We start from the raw sequence: 14,750 nt of genomic DNA on the forward strand, positions 1-14,750 counted from the left end.
CTTAGTGGTTACTATGGTATTTAAATTCAAGAGGCTGTTGAATGATTCAGACCACATACTACTGAGAGCTGCCAATTTGCACAGTCAATGGGAGAAGTAGTCATCATGCCTCCAGTAGGCATCATCTATGGCAGATGGTCTGAATACAACCCCTATTCTTTACCACTGACTGCATAAAAACAGAAGCTGGCTGCTTTGGATAGCAGGAAATATGAATCACTTCATCAGCCTCTGAAAGAAAGACATCATAAAAGAAATTTATATCCACATTAGATGCTGTTGTGTAAGGTATGAATACATCCCAAAGTGAATACAGCATATGGGAACAGTGCTAGGAGGAAAATCCAGGCAAATATCACTTTAACTTTATGAGATAATGTAAAGATACATAGTTTTGCTTACTGGGTCTATCAGGTGTTTGACTCAATATGAAGAGCAAGTGTTTATTGGTTAAATACCACTGCTAAAACTGACATGGCATGTTTGCATTCTCAAATGAGAAATTCAGGATTGCCTAAACTGGGGGATGGTCATCCTTTGGGGCAGTCACAGGACTGAGCTATACAATGGAGTAATGCAGAATAATTGCTTTATTCTGTAATACAGGAAGAGTCAGTTCCAGTCAACCAACTACCAATGCACACAGTATCAAGGTGCATCACTGCACCTGTAAGACAGAAGGAGATTGGTGGTTGTTAAGCTATTTGATGGTACTGGCTGGGACTGAAAAAAAAGAAGTTTGGAATTAATAATAATTTTTTTAAAAGGGCAAATTCCTGCTTTTTAAATTTAAATGGATTTTAAAAAATAACCCTTTACCAACAAAAGAAAAAAAAAAAAACAAGCGTTCCCTCCCCAAATTCTTCCCCAAATACTGATGGCAAAATAATTGTTTTCAGAGTTATCCTAACGGCTATATAATTTCATTTGTCAGTATTATTTCTCTGTCAACTGGCAATCACTTACTTACTATGAGTAATGTACCAGTACTCAGAAGAAAATAAGGCCATAGTAAGCTACATGAAGCTCTGATTCCATAATGGGAAGGGAAAGAGTGAATGGAGCTCAGATACTGGAAGCATTATGAATGATCTATGTAATAAACATCTTGCTTGCACCTTGTGGAGTGCTGTTATGCTGGTCCCCTATAATTTTAAGTTCTTAAACACATATCATTGTTAGCTCATTGTAAACAAGGAGAGCCCACTACCTGTGATTACATTTGAAGAACTTCAGTAAATTGTTTTTGTGGGACAGGTTTGTGGTGCCAAACTATGTCACACTTGCCATCTTGGAGGCAGAAGAAGTTTTCACAAGTCTGTGTCTTAGTTCCTCAGATATTCCAATGAAAAAGTTAGCTTAACTCCATAGAATGAAAAGAACAGAAATATTGTCTATGTATTCTTTACTGAAAAACTACAGGTTAAAAGACAATGGTCTTCAGGGACTGGAGACAGCTTACTGCTAGAAACTGAGTTCTGGCCCATGATCAACTAGCACCCTTTCCCAAACAACCTGCACACTGTGCTCGGGGCTAGGATATGAGCACCTGGGGCACCTGCTCCACTGTGACATGGTATGAAGCTCAATGGACTCAACCCTTATGGGTCCCTCCCAACTCAAGATATATTCTATGATCCTCAATATGGCAGCAATGATGCACAGCTCATTATCATTCTGTGAAACGTGGATTCCAAATTTAGTTTCTTAAATTTTAATGTGGAAGCCTAAATGCATGCAACAATGCGTACATAAGTAACTGGATTTCCATTCAGAGAGTTCCTGCTTTCCCTAACATTGCTGGTACTTTTTGCAACCATGTTGGACTTAGTTCTTCTTCCTCTGTCCCACTCCTGAAGTTGGGCTGAGACAGGTTCAGTATGAGAATTACACAAGAATCTCCTGTACCTGCACCAACAGCAGCAGATTCATGTCTGGCAAGGGTGACTTTAACTTGAGTGCTTGCAGTAACTCCAATATGACACTGCGCGTCAAGTAGAATTTGTCCCTTTCCTACAACAAAAAGAACACAGAATTATGAATGTCCTGAAAGTCACCAACAGCCACTAGTAAACAGAGACACTTTTTATTTAAGTTTGAGAATAACAAAGTTACAAAAGGGTACTAGTTTCTCCTGTCTTACAAAAAAGCAGAAATCACTCATCACTTATATAATTCTACGGACTTGATTGAACAGACATCAGTGAATGTCATTATGTTTTGATGTTTTATCAGGCACTATACCCGAGATTTAATATTTCACATGTGAAATACAGATAGATTTTATAAAACAGTTATAAAGCCCAGGCATACAAATGTAGCTGTCACTAAGTTCCATACAATAAGAAAAGGGGAAAGCAGTAAAAAATGACACAGGAGAGTAAAACTGGTATAGTATTTAGCATTATTCTTTCACTGAATCTCCCAAAAATGGTTTACATTTTACCATACTTTTTTTCTCTTGTTATTCCCCTTAAAATAAAGGTGGCTGCACTATGGCTGCTTGGACATCCATTTTCACTCATTAGACTAGCAGTACTTTTCCACTTCCACAACAAAAACAGTCTTGGCTACAGCTGCTACAACAGAAACATTCTAAAACATAGGGGGAAATCAGCCAGAAGAGATTAGAAGACAGAAGCCTAAGAATAGAGTTGTAGAGCTGAGTCAGCAAGGAGGTACAAGAGATAAGATGGGCCTGCTATACATCTTACTTTGACATTCTCTGACTTTAGATGGTAAGATAAAAATGTGGAACAAATCTATAACCTGCTACCAACCACAGCAACTCAAGAACTTTGATCAGCAGGACGACTTAGGCTGTGTTCTCTTTCAGACAACCATTAGAAATGAAATAATATTGTCCAATAATGAGAGCATATCCAAAGTGTGCTTAAGATTAAAAACCTAGTATCTTCCATCTTGTAAATCGCATGCACTTGCCTGCTCACTTAAGTTAAATGAGTGAAAATTTTTACTCAATCAAGGCCTCAGTTTCTCTGCAGCATCTGTAAAATGGGTTCATTTGTCTCTTCCTCAGAGAAGTCTTACAAGGTATAGTTAGTGATAGTCAGTTTGAAGCCACCTCCAGCCACACACAGTAGAGAATGCAGCTAAAAGAAGGAGCTGGAGAACGAGTAGCTAAAAGTAAGAGAGAGCTTTGCTTGCAGCAGACCAAACAGTCACCAGCGTTCCTCTTCGGAGAACTGATGTCACCACACTATGTGTGTAGCATACTATCAAACAAAGCTTACAGCAACACTGCTTGTCTCCCACAGAACACACATATCTTTTAATGAAAACAGATTTTAAATATCAGGCCTCGATTTCAGAGAAGGTGTCAAAACAACAGAATGGTGTCTTTCATGGACATTATGATGCCAGTTTTGTGAATCAACAGACCTTACTACAACCTCCCTAGTTTCATCTTCAATTACATGGAGTGTGCAGACAGATAACACATTTAGATGATGGAATGGGCCCCAAACTGCAGTCCTTGTCCTTGTCTGACTACATTGCTGCAGTCTAGGCTAAACTCGTAGGAAGCTAACACTCCAAAATCAGCTGTGTTATGAAACCATTACTTGAGGGGGCAAGCATTCAAAAGTCACACGTTCCACATGCATGAGTGGTGCTCTGATAAAAATAATACAATATAAGAATATCCAGGAGAGTTCAGACCAGAACAAATGTCTTCAGTAACTTATCTCCAACTAAGTCATTGCAGAAGCAAAAGGAAGAAAAAAAACAAGGCAAGCACATATAATTCCACCAACTATTTTCAGCTCAGGGACCTTCTTGAGCTCAGTGTGGTTTCTGTATAATTCATAATTCTCAGTGGATTTCTCTTCCACGTAGGTGCCCATTGACCTCTTGGACTCATTTAGTACACACGGTACTTGGCAAGGAGTCACATACTGTTGAAGAATCACTTCCCATTACTTGCTTTGACACTAAGTCCTACAAACTTAGTATGTTCTTGTACTGGAAAAGAATGAAATTACCCATCCCTGTCTTATGACCTTGCAGACCTCTCACATTCCCATCAGTTGCTGCTCTTTCAGATTAAAGAGCCCTAACTTAATTCCTCTGTATGTGGAACTCATCCTACTTTTTGATCATTCTTCTTACCACTTACCTGAACTTTTTCTGATTCTACTCCACTCTGACTGGGAATGGAGAACCAGAACAGTGCACAATACTCATGGTGCAAACAGGCCCTGACTACTTCCTAAAATTCACCAGGAAGAGTGACCCTCCCTACCATCACATGCCTTCAGTCTTGAGACACATACATTACACAGTGCCATCCTCAAGTCAGTTGACAATTATATGCCTCAAAAAAGTGGACAGAAGTTCCTATCAGTAACCCAGTACAGTAGCCTGCACATACCGGAAAAGAACAGAAACAAAATTCTTTCAAAAGCTTTCATCTACTTAACATACTAACATCTATGCAATACAGGACATAACTGGGCCATAATAAATTGCTTTGTCAGAACACTGGAAAGGAATCACAGGCTTCAAGAATCCCAGCTTTTCTTGGTTTTAAGGATAATACAACAGTTAACTACCTCTTTCTCAAAGAAGCCTCCTATCTCACAGTCTAAACTCTTAATGTTTGTTAAGCACATGCAGTACAGAGAGATCAAGCAAAATCAGGCAAAATGTTTTTTGACATCTGACCTCTTGCTTCCAGCACTATAATCAGGAGTGACGACACGTAAGTCCATGGCCCAGAATACCCTTCCTATCCAAGTTTACTTATTCCTATCATTATGCTGGTGATAAATATGTATAAGCCTATTTTATACATACTTTAAGAACTTCATATTCTGCCACAGAGCCATTGTTGCATGATAATAACACCCAGGGGAACCCCATGTGTAAACCTGGTATCAGAGTGTAAAGAATACAACACTTTAGCCACTGTTCAGCCAAATTAACCCTCTCAAATGTCTATGCATCCCTATAAAAAAATGCCTTGCAACCGTCAAATTGTGACTTACCAGATGTGTACATGTAGAACATGAAACTACTGAAGTTCTAGCAGTACCACAGGTTCCAAACTTAGTAATAAGAAGAGTAAATTTGGATATTTAATGGAGTGGTATGCTATCCTCCAAGTAAGCCAACATAAAGCAAAATTCTTTATTTTACCTCTGTTGGTATTATGGTAATTACAAATAGTGAAGATCAGCCACTTAATATTCTTTCAAAAAATTCAATAGCAAAATCATGAGGGATTCTGCATTTACTTTGTAAGGGACAACAGAATACTAGCAAAAGGCTATGTTTAGGTTCAAGCTTCTGCAGCTGTAAGAGATAAGAAAGCCAGAAAGTGTCCATTTAGTACCTTAAGACACTTGAAAGGAAAACTTAAAGATAAGATTACAATCCACAGAAGAGATGCTACTCTCAACTGAGAGTTCCAAAGGCACTGAGAAAATCAAATTGCTGACCTGGAACAGAAACTCAGACAAGGAAATATCAGATTGACGTGAGTCTTCAGGCTCCAAGACAAGAGAAACTCAGATATTTCTGCCACAGGGTATTAGGAAAATGTTGGAGATAAAAAAAGATTTAGAGTGGTTGTACAGCACTGACCTCTACAAAGTGCATGTCGGAGTAGCTTGCTCTTTGAAAAGACAAGAACCTTCCACAGCTTAGCTGGAAGTTGCTGTTTTGTTCCAGTCAGCATACTCAAAGTTGCAAAACAAGTAATTAAATTTGAATAGTTTCAATGCTCACAAATTATTCTGGAATTCACTTCTATTTGGTACTCTATCACAAACAACACTCTTATTTACCTACAGTAATTTTCACTGTAGAGAAACACATCACAACTGATTTCTTTTTTTTTTTTAACAGCGGTCATTAATTTTTTTCACTTTGTCTTTCCCAAAGCCTTAACTATAAATCTAACTCAAATTACTTCCAAAAGCTAGACGATCTCTTCTTTATTCAGGATTTTTCTGTCTCATTAACTCTACTGTTTCAAATGAGACAAAAAGGTAGTATTTGCTTGCTGTCATCAAACATACTGTTAGCTTCAAACCATTACATCTGGTAAAAGCGTTTCTTATTTTCTTGTGGTGCAGCTTTTCTGTGAGAATGTCATTCCTTTTATCATTTCTTCACTATTTGTCCAGCGATATTTTAAGTCTTATCAAGACTCAAACAACGCACATTCCAGCTATACATTACCAATATAGAAAATCATGTAGCTACTTATGATAAAATATTTCCTGAGGATTAATTACTGTTCTGACAAACATATCGAGGATGGAAAATTGTGCACTTAGTGGCTGAAGCAGCATTTTCGCTCAGGACCTTGACCATCTCCATAATGGAGCATATATGACCTTAGTAAAAGGTTTGATTGCTTTTTGTGGATTTTGTTGTTCAATTTCTTACTGGTAGCTACAAAAATGAAACTTAGTAATAACTGATCGTATTTGTAGACCATAGCTTTCATCCAGGAACCTTAAAACCTTTTTAAGGCACACACATACTGTTCTCTTTTCTACACAGCTTACAGCCGTGCATGCCAAAGGGAAATACTAATACAGAATGAAACATTACCTAAGCTGGAAAACCTCTATCTTGGAGTCTTCCATTTTACTTAATTATCTGCTGCCTCCCCCACCAACTGTGCTCTCAAAAGGCACTACCAGGAATATTTACATTTTTACTCACAAAGTGTGTGGCTAAACCTGTGCACTAGGAAAGATATGACTGTACAGACATTTTAAGCGATGCACGAATACCAGGTATCTTCTCAACAAGAGAAAAAAAAGTCCAAGTCATGAAATCACACCAAAATACTTTTCTGAAAAATGTTATCAGCAGGTTCCCTTAATCTGCATCTTCACTATGAATATAAAACTCAGTATTATTAAAAGGCACTGAATCATGATGACTGCTTGATTAGCCAAACTACATTAAAACTGTTGACATGTCTGAAACTTGACAATGATTTCATCTTTACTTCCAAACTACTTGTGGGAAGTAGGACTTGGTCCTATTTTCCCTCGTCCCCAAAGGAAGATACAGCATCATTGTTACCTTAGTGAAGGCTCGGTAGCACAAACCACACAGTTCCACCAGGTAGGCCAGAGTGAAGACAGCATTCTGAATTACAAAACTTAGCAATTTTGAAAAAGGGTCCAGAAGACTCTGCAATGACATGATTTAGAGAAATCAATAACTGGTTGCCCAACACAGCAAAAAGCATTCCAACTCAGAAATGCCTGAATGGAACAGTACTATTTTTAGCTCAGAGTCTATCTGCCTGGGATTTACATTGCTTTCGTCCAACAGCTGTGTCATCTGCTTTCCTGCTTCCGTGAGAAATTAGAAGCGAAAAATTAGAGAACAGTTTCACCTCTGACACAGTGCTTATGAGATATACGAGATTCTGTAGCGTTTATGCAGGAAAACCTCAGTGACCTCAGTGGAATTGTACTGAAAAATGCCTAAGGAAGTTCATTATTCATGTGGGGTTTTTTCAAGAAAAAAAAGAGGAGGTGAAAAAAAAAGAGAACATCAAATCTTTAAGAAGATATACATTCGCACCCACGCAAGAAGGTAATTCTATCCACGCTTTACTGTAACCTAGATTCCAAACATCTTATTATTCTCCAAAGAGTATTGGACTGCACCATTTTATGTTTATATATTACTTTCCTATCCAGGGGATAAGAACACAATACAGTAGCACAACACCATAAAACAGATACAGTAGCACAGGCTGGCTAAATCTGAGGCAATAGAATTTTGTCTTCTTGGAACTTACCCTGGTGGCACTAGTGGTGGGTATCTTCAACAAGCAAATCATGATTCTTAAACTAGAGTCTAAAGAACACTGAACATATTTGAAGACAGAAAAGAAAAAGAAAAAAAAACAGAGTTAGTACCTTTCTGTGCACATCTTGCTTACAGTGGTAGCAGCTATGAGTAAGTTATAGGCAGAGTCTGAAAAATGATTTCTTAATTACTTTCTCTAAAGTGGCTTATTCCTGAATACAATCATATCCCTTCAGTGGTAACATACCACAGCATAGGCCTTGAGATGAGATCGCTCCACTAAAGGGCTAGTTTAGGAAAGTCAGTTTCACTCCATGAAAATCAGAGTAAACACTCCACCTTAAAGGTTCTGTGAATGGCACATATGCAGTTGGAACCACTAAGATCCAATTAATTTCTTTCTATTTATTTCAGTTACATAAGATGCAGCAGATTGGGGTGGCTAGTATACAGAGGGAATGGTTATTGCCTGTTTGGCTTAATAAGTGCTGCAGGATAATGTCTCAATCTTCCAAAACCTAAAGAGGTTTCAAGATCTGACTATTGCATAATACTGCCATGGAATTTAATATCATTCATGTACTTGGGCAATGACCCCAAATTCAAAAGACAATGTTATCAATCACAAAATCAGATCTTGGATCCCTCAGTTCATACTGAGCAACACTACTTTGCACAGAAGAAATTACCACTGGCCTCATTTATACCATAGGAAATAAAGTCAGAGTAAGGGCATCAGAATTTCATGTTTACTGGAAAGACTCAAAAAAGTTTTTACTGTCTTTACTGAAAAGACATCTGGAAATATACTCCTAGGAGTTAAGATCCTGCTGTATGTCCTCTGAGCTCTCAGAAAGCAGAGTCTAAAGCTTCTAGATTCAGTTTCTGCAACTATATTCTGATTACAGCCAGAACTACAACCTGATCAGCCAAACAGGCTAGGCCCAATTTCCAGTAGTCTCAGTTCTCTCTGCCTGTCTGACTACTGTGTACTTTCAGCAAATTAATTAAGTGGTGCTGCTCTTCTTGAGAGTTTTATTTAGTTTTAACAGTTAAAACCACATGGATTTTTATTGCCTAAATGTTGACTCTCTCAAATACAATCTGACAAAGATAGGGCATGAAAAACACATAGGCAAAAAGCCAAGAAAGAAGCAAAGAGTACTCTGGTCAGTCGCTATTGTTACCCACAGAAAACATAATTAAAGGGATGGATCAGAGGTGCAATAAATCCAGTCCTCTGGAAACATTAGTCGAATCATTAGAAAATATTCACAACACTGATTTGTCATCCACAGTTCTCCCACTGTTTCAGTACATCCTGAACAATGGCAGTATATCTTGTTTCAGATGTCCGTATATCATACCTTAAGTGGCAAAACACATGGGAGTTTAGTAAGAAAGGTCTGAAACTGATTACTAATCGTGGTCCAGAGGTTGCTGGGTGAATCCATCGGCAAGGCTTCCATAAAGGTAGCAATGTTATCCAAACAGCGTAGCATTGCCCCCCCTGCTGGCAAATTCTTTTTGTTGTTTAAACCCTGGGAAAGAAAATGAGAACTGTGAACAAACGCACACATGCAGAAATGGTCCCTTAAACAGAATTTAGAAGTCCTGAGGCTAATTTGTTCAGATCAAATACCACTTAGCTTTTCTGTGATGTTAATGATAATGTTGTGGAGAGAATTTGAACTGTATATGTGACATTTATGTGTTAGTCCAGTTCAGTTCCTAAACTACTGACCAAAAGATTTTGAGCCAAAATGTTATAAGCAGGATCCTAACTCTTAAGAAGGAATGGGCCACACTACCAATGAATAGAACAGCTCCAGGAGCTGGTGTGAGGTTAAAAAAACAAAACAAAAACAAAAAAACAAACTACTAGTGAGAGCANCAATGTTATCCAAACAGCGTAGCATTGCCCCCCCTGCTGGCAAATTCTTTTTGTTGTTTAAACCCTGGGAAAGAAAATGAGAACTGTGAACAAACATACACATGCAGAAATGGTCCCTTAAACAGAATTTAGAAGTCCTGAGGCTAATTTGTTCAGATCAATGAATAGAACAGCTCCAGGAGCTGGTGTGAGGTTAAAAAAAACAAAACAAAAACAAAAAAACAAACTACTAGTGAGAGCAAAACCCAGAAAGAAAATGGTGAGGACAGCTTGCTTCCAGGGAGGACAATACAAAAATTTACTCTGTTTTTGATGATGCAAGTTTGAACTCGAATGAGGAGAAATAATCCACTGTGCTTGATAACACTAATAAAACTAGCACCATTAATACAGCCAATTGTCAACATACCTCTAAGAGCTGGCTCAGAGCAGCAATGGAACTCAGCTCACTGAAGTCCATAAGAGACGTGGCCAAGGTCCTTAAAAAGCTTCCATCTGAAATTCGAAGGACATTTTTGCACCGGCTGCTCATACAGAGGAAACCAAAGGTCAGAAATGCACTCAGGTATCACACATTACCTTTAATAATGCTCTGGAAGAGCTGAGGGAAGATGCCATTGGGAGCCAGCTGATGGAACACACAACGGAGGAACTGCTTGGCCACACCTGCAGCATTTCCAGGGATCATCATGCTGAAATGAAGGCAAGAAAAAAGAAGAAAAAATTGCATTGCAGATAAAACACTTCTCAAAGCTAACTACAGGGAGAAAATAATGATGCTACTCTTTCTAATTGTGGAACTGTTCAGTTTTGAGTGAGATAGTCAATAGCAGAACTGTCCTGATCCCCACAGAAATTTAGCATATTGATTTTATAACTTCAGATCAACTATGAAGAGCTGAATAAGTTATGTACACATACCTAAAGTATTTGTCTCAATAAATATTTGTATTTGTATTTTTCCTGATTTTCCAGTTTTATTTATGAGTTATCTGAGTCCAAAATACAATTCTGCTCTCACCTTGTGTATTTCAGTGACACAGGGTAAGGCTCTCTGCTTTACCAACATACATAAGAACAATAAGGAAACAAGCACAATAATATTTATTTGCCTCTTGCAGTTTTCTTCAAGAGCTTAAATACTTCCCAATCACTCATAAATGAATGATTTAATTTAAAAAGCTAAGTATTACCTATTTACTCATAAACTGCATATCTTAACATGCTTTACAGCTTCTCAAAATGAATTTATCCTATTCAGCATCTGCTTTACATCATAAGACCAGGGATTATCCACGGCCAAGGACAATTCATTTGACTGAATGTATAGAGATAGTTCATCGAGACAAATACTGAACACTGGACAAGTTAGAAAAAGCTGCATTGAAATTGTGAAAACCAGGCAGTCTCTTTAAATTACATTTGAATCTGAGTTTTTTCAAGTTTAATACATATGAATAAGGGTTCCCGTTCATCTTCAGAACACGCATGGTATTTGAAACAAGCGGGGACGAGCAGTTTTTTCCTCTTACTCACAAACCTTACATAACATTTTTAAAAGTTAAATTTAGTTGATTTCAGGGTCAGGGAATACGATGCTTTAGATTCATTGTTTCATTTTTATCAAGGTATCATTTGCTACCATACCTTTCTGCTTGATTAGAAAAACTGGTGCTTGATGCCAACCTGGAATAAAAATAAAAAAGTAACTGAAGCTCATATGCGCTTTTTTGTGTTTCGCTTTTAAGTAAGCCAATAAAGTATTATTTTAAATAAATAATGAACAACAACTTTAGAGACCATTTAAAATGTCACCAGAAAGATCTTCTGCAGAGCATTGAAATTCAGAAAAATAATGTTTGCATGACATATAAACTCTATTCAGTCTTGCAGTTTCACTAATACTTAACAGCTCTAAAGACAAATCTACTTGACTCCCTCTACTAACACAAAGATAGTGAAGTTATTGCCTTACAGCACATCATGGATAATAACTGATTTTTTTTAGAGGGAAAGAAAGTTTGCCAGAAGGTGCCTACTGACTGAATTGTTTCTGATTAACTCAGCAACACAGACTAAGCAAAAAATTCTCTGCTTGGCAGTCTGAAGTAAGGCTCCTAGTTCCAGATTTTGGCACCTAAATAACTGTCCTATTTTCAGAAATACTAAATTACCTACGAGCTCTGGACAAAGTCAGATGAGAAAGACTGCATTCCCAAAATCAGGTCATTTATTTTAGTACCTAACTATAGACTTTAAAGCTAAATATGAGCATTCAGTGATGAATACACTGAACACAACCTTAAAGTAAAATCATGCACTTCAATATGCAGGACACGTAAATGAACAGAATCAGGGCTTACAATGTCAAAGCAACACACCTTTAATAATAAAAGCCACTAAAAAGCAATTATAAACATGTACACAGGAAACATCTCTTACATACAAAATACTATGCAATTTTTACTTTAATCTGCTGTACACTAGTATTTCAGATGGTATAAGACAATATATCTAAGTGGAAAGTTCAGAGAACTACATTATTTTATATCTGCTGATGACCTGGCCTTCAATGTTTATTTTTGATTTATGATCCTTTTAGGCTGTTGCTCAGCCTCTGTTCTGAAGATAGTTTCCTCTCTAAACACCACAGAAAATCCAAAAAGGACCCTAAGGTAGCTCATCTGAATGCAACAGCATAAACCAAAATGGATGGTGATTTTCATTAATTATGTCTGGCAAGCTGGGGACACAGTATACTGTCAACAGTGCAATAATCTCAAACTGAATGGTGCAGGGGATTGAAGATTAAATTCTCTTCAGTTGTGGTAGCATAAATCAGAAAAACTCATTAGAGTTCCTGACTCCACTACTGCTAAGAGGAATCCACACTAAAATACAACATATTAATTCTGCTGTGCAAAGTTTTTTCTGGGTGAAAAGGTCTGAAGCCACCTTCAAGCACTACAGACCTTTATTCTGGAATAACTGTAGCATGGGCTTACATTAAAGCACAGGAGGATTTCTGGAGAATGCAATGAGACTAATCACATGTCCAATGGACATGATACTTGTTTTCAAAAATCTGCTGAAGCATAGAAAAACAAGAACTTAAAATCTTTCTTCTAAAAGAAGTCGAAGTCCAATGTTTTCTTCTCCTTTTGAATTTGATAATGCAAGCATGGGTTTTATGATAAACAAAGTATTTGGTTTCTAACTTTGGAAAAACTTCATGAGACATAAACTACACTGAACACTTGGGAACATTGAAACTTTGTGAAACATACAGTTTGTATATATTTATCATTACTCTAAATATGTTCGTTGCACAAAGGCCATGAACTCCCATCATTACCTCCACTTTGCAGACCACAGAGCAGAACAGTAAATGGACAGTAGGTAGTAAATGGATGTGTTTAAATCTGTACATGTTAGGAACAGAAGTTAAGCTTTTCAAAGCTCTTCACTACATCAGGAGTCTAAATGTAACTTTCAAATCCAGCTTTACTGTTTGGAAATCAATAAAATAAGAATCACCAAATCAAAAATCTTAATTCAGGAACTAGAGCATAAACTAAAATGCATGTCAGAATCTTAGGAACATGTCAATCTCTAATCCTCAGTCATTTGAACCCAAAAATTTCTTGTCTTCTGAAAATCACAATAGATGCCCCTTTGTATTTGTGTGTACCCAAATAACTTTTGAAAATCTCTCTGTGTGTTGTTTAGGTATTCTGAAAGACCTTTTTTCCTCTTCTATGCATGAAAGCAGCAGTTCTTTTTCTAAGAATAAAAATGCAAAAAGTCTAATTCATTCTCACTTCTGCTGCTAGATGGGTATTTGAAGGCAATGATATGGCACTGCTAGATGAAAGACAGACTTAGGTTATATACATGAGGCACCTGAATGCCTCTCTGCCTGTATATGTTACTTATTTAGCATATATTCAAAATAATTCTTTTGTGGGGAGCCTCTTATTGGACTTAGAATTTGTCCAAAACTACAGCCAGTAGCAACAAGACTAATTCATCTTCCAAATTATTTACTCTCTGTGGCTGTAGTACTGCTGTATTTACAAGAGTCATACAGAATGAGCAGCATCTGTCTAGATTAGAAACTTTGCCTCCACTGGAGTTAATTAGCAGTGATGGCAGGGAAGTGCAGCCTTGCAATTAATGGAAACATAGGACTTGAATAGCTTCTGTGTTTAAATGGAATTGGGAGGTAATAGAGAAGCAGGGCTGTGAAGAGCTGTGTCCCTGCAGAAGCCACAGTCAAGCAAATTGAACTTCAGTCACTAAAAAGAAAATGGAGAAGGAGAGCATGATTTCTACATGTCCAGTGCTGCTCAGAAATTTATTCTATAACATCCCCAACACACCCATCCCACCTCTGAGGCAAAAAGCCCTGGAAGTGGCCAAGGTAGCAACCACAGGTAATGTGTTTAAGACCTTATCAGAGACAACCTCGGGCAGCAGCTGGTTTGGAAGCCCTCATAAGGAGATGCAACTTGTTACCTATTCCTAATTAGCATAAAAAATACAGGTGAAAAGCCTGAAGAGTTTCAGCTATGCTAATGAATGATCCTACCTAGGAGTCCTCCAGGAGCAAAGCTCAGAAAACCTGATCACGCTTCTGCATAACTTCTAAAGCAGGAATCACATAAAAGTGAAAAATTCTGTCAAAGCAGGAAAAAGGGGGAGCCAAGAGAATTCATTTTTTGTAAGAAGCACAGAAGCTGCTTAAGAATATTACAGCAGAAGCACAGGGCAAAGGTACCGTACTTGTTAAGGAAGTCTTCAGAAGAGCAGAAGAAAGTAAGGTGAGGAAGATTATTACAAAAAGAAGGCTTCTTTCAAAAAGATGAAGTCATGTCTCAAATGAAAGCAAATAGGATATAAAAACCACAGGAAGGCAGTTCAAGGAGCAACTAGCAAAGCACAAAAAAACAGTTCAAGGAGCAACTAGCAAAGCACAAAAAAACAGTTCAAGGAGCAACTAGCAGGAGGAATAAAAACTAACAGTAAATTTTTCTTCACATAAAAC

At 37.6% G+C, this 14,750-nt stretch overlaps 1 protein-coding gene across 9 annotated transcripts in view; it reads right to left on the bottom strand.

Annotated features, from left to right (window-relative positions):
• The window catches only part of UNC79 (unc-79 homolog (C. elegans)), a 108,419-nt gene that overhangs the window by 20,945 nt on the left and 72,724 nt on the right, over nucleotides 1-14,750 (bottom strand). For all 9 annotated transcript variants that reach the window (XM_017813902.1, XM_017813908.1, XM_017813901.1 and 6 more), the window contains 7 exons: nucleotides 11,351-11,389; nucleotides 10,283-10,395; nucleotides 10,113-10,198; nucleotides 9,177-9,350; nucleotides 7,799-7,867; nucleotides 7,069-7,179; nucleotides 1,909-2,013 (listed from right to left, as the gene is read on the bottom strand). In XM_017813902.1, the coding sequence (XP_017669391.1) occupies nucleotides 1,909-2,013; nucleotides 7,069-7,179; nucleotides 7,799-7,867; nucleotides 9,177-9,350; nucleotides 10,113-10,198; nucleotides 10,283-10,395; nucleotides 11,351-11,389 (697 nt within the window). The remainder of the gene's footprint in view (nucleotides 1-1,908; nucleotides 2,014-7,068; nucleotides 7,180-7,798; nucleotides 7,868-9,176; nucleotides 9,351-10,112; nucleotides 10,199-10,282; nucleotides 10,396-11,350; nucleotides 11,390-14,750) is intronic.

This window comes from Lepidothrix coronata, unplaced genomic scaffold (genome assembly GCF_001604755.1).
Source record: "Lepidothrix coronata isolate B3197 unplaced genomic scaffold, Lepidothrix_coronata-1.0 Scaffold43, whole genome shotgun sequence".
NCBI lineage: Eukaryota > Metazoa > Chordata > Aves > Passeriformes > Pipridae > Lepidothrix > Lepidothrix coronata.